We start from the raw sequence: 7,788 nt of genomic DNA on the forward strand, positions 1-7,788 counted from the left end.
CCAGCAGTGCAAACACAGGCCTGAGAACTGTGGGCAAAATGTTTCCAGCTCCTCTGCCTTCCCTTCCCTGCCATGAAGGATCTGTTCACTTCCCAGAACCAAGCCTGTTGGCAGGAGCGCATCTGGAAGGAGGCCGCTGCTCAAGTCTCCTGGAAGATCAACTATGGCCACAAGTACCTCAAGGAGGGGCCCCTGCCCAAGAAGCAGCTCCAGCGGGCCCCCTTCAGCTCAGCCCTGGCAGTGGGGCCCTTGCCTGCCCCCAGCTCTCCTGACAGCAAGGACCAGACTGCCAGAGACCAAGGAGGTCCAGGATCAGCTCTCCAGGAAAGTGGGGGTCCAGGGCCCCTGGCCCAGGGGAGACAGAGGCTGGGAGGCCCAAAGAGCAACTCAGAGTCAGTAGGCCAGGCCAAACCGAAAGACTTAGGGATGAAGCAGGTACCCCCAAGCACCCTGCAGCTTCTCTTCCAAGGCATCTCCCATGATGGCCAGGGCCGGGCCTTGTACCTCCGGGAGCGGCATCAGCAGAAGCCAGAGGAGAAGTTTCAGTACCCGGTCTTGTCATCCTGGGAGTACGGCTGGCACGTGGGTAAGGACCACCACCATCTTGCCATTCCAAACCTTTGCAGGCAGGCCCGGCCCCCTCCCCAGCCTCGTGCTTCACCGCCCCTCCCTTACCAGCACTTCCCCCGGCTCCCTGCTCTCCAAGCAGGCCAGCACTGGCACACCTCCAGGCCTCTGCACATTCTGCATTCTGGTGTCTCTGCCCAGAATATGCCTCCTGCCCTCCCTCTGCCACCTTTCACATCACATGTCACTGCTTCCAGGAAGTCTTTTGAGAGTCCTCCAGGCAGATTCAAGTCCCTCTGCTTCTACCACTTTTTGAGTCTGCAAGAGCCCTAGGCCCATTGTGCCACCATCCCTTGAGTATCCATCTGGCCTGGTGAGCCCAGGGCTTCTTAGTGAACTTTATTGATGTCCTAGTACCTTCCAGCCTGAAGTGGCCTCTTTTTGGATGTGCTGGTACTATGGAATGAAAGAATAAGTGAATGAACATGGACTAGGGAATGAAGCCCCCATTTGGAATCAGAAAGTGTGAGTTCAAATCCTGGCTAAACCACTTCCAAATTGTGTGAGCTCAAACAAGAACCTTAACTTCCCTAGGTCTCAGTTTCTACATCTGATAAATGGGAATAAATTAGTATCTGCCTTCCTATGTTACAGGGTTTTGGGGAGATCAGGTAGGAAATCACCCTGAGGAGGAATTATCCTCACAAAAGCCCCACAGGTAGGATAGAGGGTGATTTGAAGTCACTGAATCCTAGCTCTGCCCTAAATGAGTTCGTGGATGAACAGGCCCAGAAGACTGTGACTCAGTTTGAAATTAGGAGGCCTGGGTCTGGATCCTGGTCTGTTCGTTCATTCTTTCAACAATTTTACTGAGCACCTGATACGTGTCAGGCACTTTTGTCCCTGGGGCACCGCAGAGAACAGGACAGACACAGCTGCTCACAGATGGTGGACAGATGTGTGACGTCGTGTCCGTGCTACAGAGCAGTGCTTTTCCAGTCTCTGCTGTGCACGGGAACCACCTGCGAATCTTGTTAAAATGTAGGTTCCCATGTAGCAGGTGAGTTTAGGATGGGGTGGGGGGGCGAGATCTGCATTTCTAACAGGTTCTCCAAGGGCATTGATGCCGCTGGCCCATGGACACTTGAGCATCAAGCCTATAAAAAGAGAAACCGGGAGGAGGAGAGGGAGCCTGAGGGGCTGCTGTGGTAGACAGGGCAGTTAGGGCAGGGGATGCTGATCAGAGGCCTGAGTTGTATCTGCTTCATTGGCTTCTTCTGAGAGGGACCAGACACCCTGTGCCCACAGACGGAGTCACAGTTTGGGCACCACATTGGCCTCCCCTGTTCTTCCCTCCTGCCCCGCCCACAGCCCATGCCCACTGCCAGGTGTGGGGCACCAGATCGAGCAAATTAAAATACAGAATACCCAGTTATCTTTGAGTTTCAGGTAAACAATTTTTTAGCATGCGTATGTCCCAGAGAGTACACTGAAAAATTATTCATTGTTTATCTGAAATTCAAATGCCACTGGGCATCCAGGGGAGCTGATTCTGGACGTCCCCGTGGGTACTAGGGCGGAGCTGTGTTCAGGGCAAAGACTGTTTTCCTCCGTGGTGGTTCTGCTTAAGCCCACAGTTACTCTGGAACATCCTGTAAGAGTGGCCTCGTGCCCCTAACCCAGCCAGTTCAGGGGCCAGGTGGGGAACAGATGATGGGTTTTTGTTGACCCCTTCTCCAACCTCCCCAGCACAGCTACAGACAGAAGTGGTGTTTTCCCAGAGGAAGCACTGAGCTACAGGAAAGAGGGGTTGAAGGCATTGTCTGGACCCCAGCAGGGTCTGCCCCAAATGCCCTTTCACATAGAGAAAGCACCAGTCTATGCCTGGAACATAGTAAGTGCTCAACAATGGTGACTGGTATTATCATTACTGTTTCCAACAGGCAGGATTTGCAGCCCAAGGGCATTTGCAGGGATAGTTCAGCCTTGGGTAGGACCCTGGAGGTGGTCACCATGGAGCACTGGGATGGGTGGGGTGTCACCAGACAGGGGGAACAATGTGATGAGGGGTAAGTGACCTCGGGGAAGGGACAGGGTTAAAGTAGTTAACAAATGAAATGGCCTGTGTACCACCCATCAGGGCACATTTTGGCCCTTGAGCCAAAGCAGAGTGTCAAGGTTTCCATGCTATGCCAGGCACACTCCTTAGTTATTGGATCCTAGGGAATAATGGAGGCACTACAGTAGAGGTCAAGGGGCAAAGGGACAGTGGCCATTTCTAACTGTACATAGGATTTCACTGTTTTACCAGGAGCAGCTGCAGCAGCCTGTGCCTGACGACCCTCAGCCCTTCGGGTAGGGCGAGGGTGGGCGGGAGGCATGGTGGCCCCTGCTGACCCAGGCCTTTGCTCTGTTCCAGGGGATGCCATGAAGGACACCAGGTCTTCAGTGTATGCCAGGTCCCAGCCCATTACACAAACCTTTTATGTTAAAAGTGGTGTCTTCCATTTTCCACAGCGAAGAGACCAGCTAATGTGAACTCGCAAGGGATTGAGAAGCGCCTCCTTCCTTTTCCCTTGGTCCATCTGGATCCTGGAGAGGGGCAGTGCTGCTGGTGCCACCTCCCTGTTGTGTGCGGCCCCATCTCTGCTGAGCATGGACGGGCATGAGTGCTGCCACTGGGACTCAGGGAGGCCCACCTGCTGCCCCTTGACTGCCCTCAGTTACCTCACTCTTCACAGATCATCTGCCCACCACCCGCCACCATCCCCAGCCTGTGCAACTGTCCTGGGGGAGAGAGTGGAAGCCCCAAATGCTCCAGCTGCAGACCTGGGGCAGGGAGTATTCACTATGTCTTTAAGGGGTTAAGAGGATGGGGACTATGTCCCTGTCCTCCCGATCTCTGCACTCTGTTGAAGGGACCCACAACAGAACACAACGGTCCCAATGTATCCCAGTTTCCATGTTTACTCACTTCTCTCATCCCCAGGCCCTGTATGGCTCTGGCTTGCCTCACTGCTTTAACAAACAAACAACCCCTAAATCCCAGTTGCTTAAACCAATAAAATGTGTTTCTTAAAGCACAGTGTAATCTGATGTTCATGGGCCACCTGCCACATACTGATCTGGGGATCCAGGCTTCTACCACCTGAAGGCTCTGCCATCTCCTAGGACCTCAGATTCCTGTCCTGAGTCCCTTACATCAAACTGGGGGACAGGGGAAGAGAGACAAAAAGCCTGGAGAGGTCGTGCCCACTCTTAACCACCTTGGCCTGGAGCTGACGAATGTCACTTCCTAGCACAGTCTATTGGTCATGTCATTTCTAGGTGGGAGAAAGCTGGGAGTGCTGTGCAACCAGGTGCCCAGGAAGAGGAAGAGAAAGGGTTCCTGACACTAGTCCATTTCTGCTACTGGGCCTGACTTGTCCTGTGGCTGATCTGGGGTAGATTTGGGCTCAGCCACCACCCTAAACTCAGAAGTTTCCTCCTGTATTAGTTCGCCAGGGCTGCTGGTAACAAAGTCTAAAAGCCGAGCTCTCTCTGAAACCTGCAGGGCGTCCTTTCTTTCCTCTTCTTGGTTTCTGCAGAGTGCAGGCAGCCTTGGCCTTCCTAGGCCTGCAGCTGCATAACTCCGCCCTGCCTTTGTCATCACATGGTGTTGGTCCTGTGTGTCAGTTGTTACATGGCCACCAGTGTTATTGAAGTTGGAGCTAGATTTACTTTCGCTACCTCATCTTACCTAATTACATCTGTTAGGATCCTATTTCCATATCAGGTCACATTCTGGAGGTTAGGACTTCAATGTATCTCTTATAAAGGGGATATAATTCATCCCATGATATCTCTGATTGATAGCTAAACCTAGGTCACTGGAGCCATCTTGAAAGGCCTTCTTCCCTTCCTTGGGATGAGGTCTCTCCCAGAATCCCAGCCATGTCCAGTATTGTGCACAGAACATCTCATTTCTTCCAAGGCCTCAGGCATGTAGGGAGCCCAGAGAGTCATCCTGCACACAGCTTTTTGTGAAGCCAAAATGCTCGTGGGCACACCTGGCTTCATCAGGGCACTGTGGTGCCCCTCCACCCCACCCACTAAAGAGCCGGCCCCCGGGCTGGCCAAAGGCAGAACTGGGAAAACTAACTACTCCTGCGAGAGCCACCTCCAGAGGAATTTTCCAGAGGTCTCTCCTGGTCCGCCTTTTAGCTTGAAATGTCACAGAAGAGCTAGGCCACTGCAAATGGATTGACTTGCCTGAGTTTGCCTGTCGACTTCGGGAAAGTTATTGAGTGGGAAAGAGTGTGAACAGGGCCAATGTGTGTGTGGGATTCTGCTGAAATTCTCACTGCCACTGTGCACACAAGAAGTGCTTGACACATACTGGTACCTGCCGAATTTAATCAAATATCGCATAGCCCTTTGGGTTACTCTGGGGCCATTTGATTGAAAGCAGCACACACTAGTGCAGCAACTCCAGTGGGCGAGGTCAGGCTGGGCCTCTGGGCCATAAAGGAGAGAGATCTTGGAGCTCACAGCCTGGAGGGAGAAGGGCTGGGGTGGGGAGAGTGGGCACCTTTGGAGCACAGAGGGCACTGAAGCCAGTGTGGGAGACTTCCTGAGGGAGGTCACCATTATTTTTGTCATTTAATGAAACAATGCTCAGACAACGTCTAGCAAGTGTGGCTCTACATGTGTGAATTATATGTTAATTGTTATTATGATACTCTCTATCAGCAAGTCTGCAAGCTGCTTTGAAGAGGACAGGCTACCGCCAGGGCAGCCTTTCTCAGTTGGGATTTTGTGTGTAAATTAAGCCTTACAGAAAACGATTTGGGTGACAATTTTCTCAGTTCTCCCAAAGACGGTACTACATAGCTAGCATCTGTCTGGAGGCATGGGAGAGGTCTTGATTTGTGACAAGCAGTGGGTGTACCCAGACATTAGGGCTTAATTCATCTGGCATCTGGGGAATTTATTTATTTATGTATTCATTTATTAACTACATAACTACTCATTGTGTACTTAATGAGCACCTGTAAGATAATTGCAATATGCAGGCCTTTTTCTGAGCCTGCACTGCCCAATTCCGTGGTTGTGAGCCTCGTGTATCCACTGAGCATTTTGAATGTCTCATCCAAATTAAGACTAAAAGGCACACTGGATTTTGGAGGTTTTATATGATAAAAATTTAAAATATCTCATTAATAATTTTATACTGAATTACATGTTAAAATGACCAAATTGGTATATATTGAGTTAAATTAGAGACTGACAAACTTTCTCTGTAAAGGACTAGATGGTAAATATTTTCAGCTTTGTGGGCCATGTGGTCTGAACTACAAAACTACTCAGCTCTGCTGCTATAGTGTAGAAGCAGCCATGGACAGGACATAAACATATGAGCATGGCTGTGATCTAATAACACTTTATTTAAAAAAAAAAACAGGTGGTGGGCTAGGTTTGACCTACAGGCTATAGTTTACTGAACCCTAGATTAAATAAAACGTCTTATTAAAAGTAATTTTACTTGTTTCTTTTTTTTTAATGTGGCTACTAGGAAATTTCAAATTACAAATTGGTTCACATGCTGCCTCTATTGGATCGAAGCACTTTGCAGATATTAGCTCTGAAGGATAACTTCGTTACCCTGGGAGAGGTGTGTGTGGGGGGGGGAACTGATGTGCAAAGTCTGATGACAACCTAAGCAGAACGGGTGACATTGGCTCCTTCACTGGGCTTCCTCACTGCTGAGTATGGAGCCTAAGGGCAGACTGGTTCACAGCTGCTTCCTGGGGTTATGTGAACCCGTACCCATTCTAGGTTCATCCTTTTACTAAAGGAAGTTACCCTAAATACCACCAGGTGGTGCTGTCAGACTGCAGGATATGGTAGTTGGACTGATGGAAATGCATTCTCCATCAGGTTCTGTCATCCATTTGCTGTGTAGTCTTGGACTTCAATTTCTTCAGCTGTAAAGAAGAGTTATACTAGACTAGAGAAAACATGAACTTTAGAGGCAGAATAACCTGATATGAATTCTGACTCCACCAGGGCCACATTATGATTTTCATGGGCCTTAGGCACTTGTGCCTTCAAGAGTCCCTTCTTCCATTAAAAAATATTAAAAATTATATTTTACAAATACATTGGTGTAAATAAAAATACATTAATACTGTACATTAAAATTTTTCCTCAACCTAAAATTTCATTTTTTTTCTTTCTTAGTCTTTTTTTTTTTTTTTAAGATTTGGTATATTTTAGAGAAGGGAAGGGAGAGAGAAAGAGAGGGAGAGAAACATCAATATGTGGTTGCCTCTTGCGCACCCCCTGCTGGGGACCTGGCCCACAACCCAGACATGTGCCCTGACTGGGAATCTAACTGGCAACTCTTTGGTTCACAGGCCAGCACATAATCCACTGAGCCACACCAGCCAGGGCTCCATTCTTATTCTGAAAGGAAATAAAACACTGTGGGCCTGAGGCCCCATGCCTACTATACTTCATAAAGAAGTCACCCTGCAATTGTTTTCTGATCAAGATGGCAGCATAGAAAAACACAGCTCACCTCCTTGCACAACCACATCAACATAACAACTAAAATATAGAACAACTATAACTCAAAACCATCAGAAATCAAGTTCAATAGAAGTCTGACAATGATGAAATTAAAGTAACCACATCCATCCAGATTGGTAGTAGGAGTGGAGACACAGAACCAGCTGGTCTCAAATACATGTGAGGTGGATAAAAATTCAGGAGGGATATCTCAGAAGCGAGGAGTCCCAGCCCCACACCAACTCCCCCAACCCAGAGATCCAGCCCAAGAAGATAAGTCCCCATATCTTCTGGCTGCAAAAACCAGTGGGACTTGAGTTGGGAAAGAAACTTCTGGAGTACCAAGCAGTTCCTCTTAAAGAACCCACACATGGACTTACTCAGACTCACTCTGCACTGGGGTAGCAGTTTGAAAGGCACAGTGGAATACAGGGGGGAAACAGAAGTGCCTGGCATCAAGGTGAAAGCTGGGGGACAGCTTTCTCTCAGACAGAACGGCAGGCAGAGGCCATCGTTCCTTTTCTCAACCCTCTCCCCACAAAGCCAGGAGGTGGGTGACTCTGAGACTCCATCAATGTGTCTGACACTATTTGCTCTGCTCTGGAGATCCCCAGAGCTCCATCCCACTCAACTTATGGGCCCACTCAAGCTGTTAAAAATGACTTTTCC

General features: G+C 49.3%; 1 protein-coding gene across 2 annotated transcripts; it reads left to right on the forward strand.

Annotated features, from left to right (window-relative positions):
- LOC118501648 (protein ATP6V1FNB) lies at positions 1-6,081 on the forward strand. Of its 2 annotated transcripts, none has more exons than XM_036030951.1 (2): positions 1-582; positions 2,987-6,081. In XM_036030951.1, exons 1-2 carry the CDS (start codon positions 73-75, stop codon positions 2,996-2,998), a joined length of 522 nt encoding a protein of 173 aa, XP_035886844.1. In that variant the 5' UTR covers positions 1-72; the 3' UTR covers positions 2,999-6,081. The 2 variants fall into 2 exon arrangements, with proteins under 2 accessions (XP_035886844.1, XP_035886843.1); XM_036030950.1 differs by having other exon boundaries at positions 5-586.
- The last annotated feature ends 1,707 nt before the right edge of the window (positions 6,082-7,788 follow it).

The sequence above is a fragment of the Phyllostomus discolor genome, chromosome 7 (assembly GCF_004126475.2).
Source record: "Phyllostomus discolor isolate MPI-MPIP mPhyDis1 chromosome 7, mPhyDis1.pri.v3, whole genome shotgun sequence".
NCBI classification, from domain to species: Eukaryota; Metazoa; Chordata; class Mammalia; order Chiroptera; family Phyllostomidae; genus Phyllostomus; species Phyllostomus discolor.

Bases quoted from the DNA above. Each gene is read 5' to 3' on its own strand.
- LOC118501648 (XM_036030950.1), top strand. From the start codon at position 73: ATGAAGGATCTGTTCACTTCCCAGAACCAAGCCTGTTGGCAGGAGCGC. The intron at 587-2,986 runs GTAAGGACCACC...GCTCTGTTCCAG, and splicing joins GGAGTACGGCTGGCACGTGG to GGGATGCCATGAAGGACACC.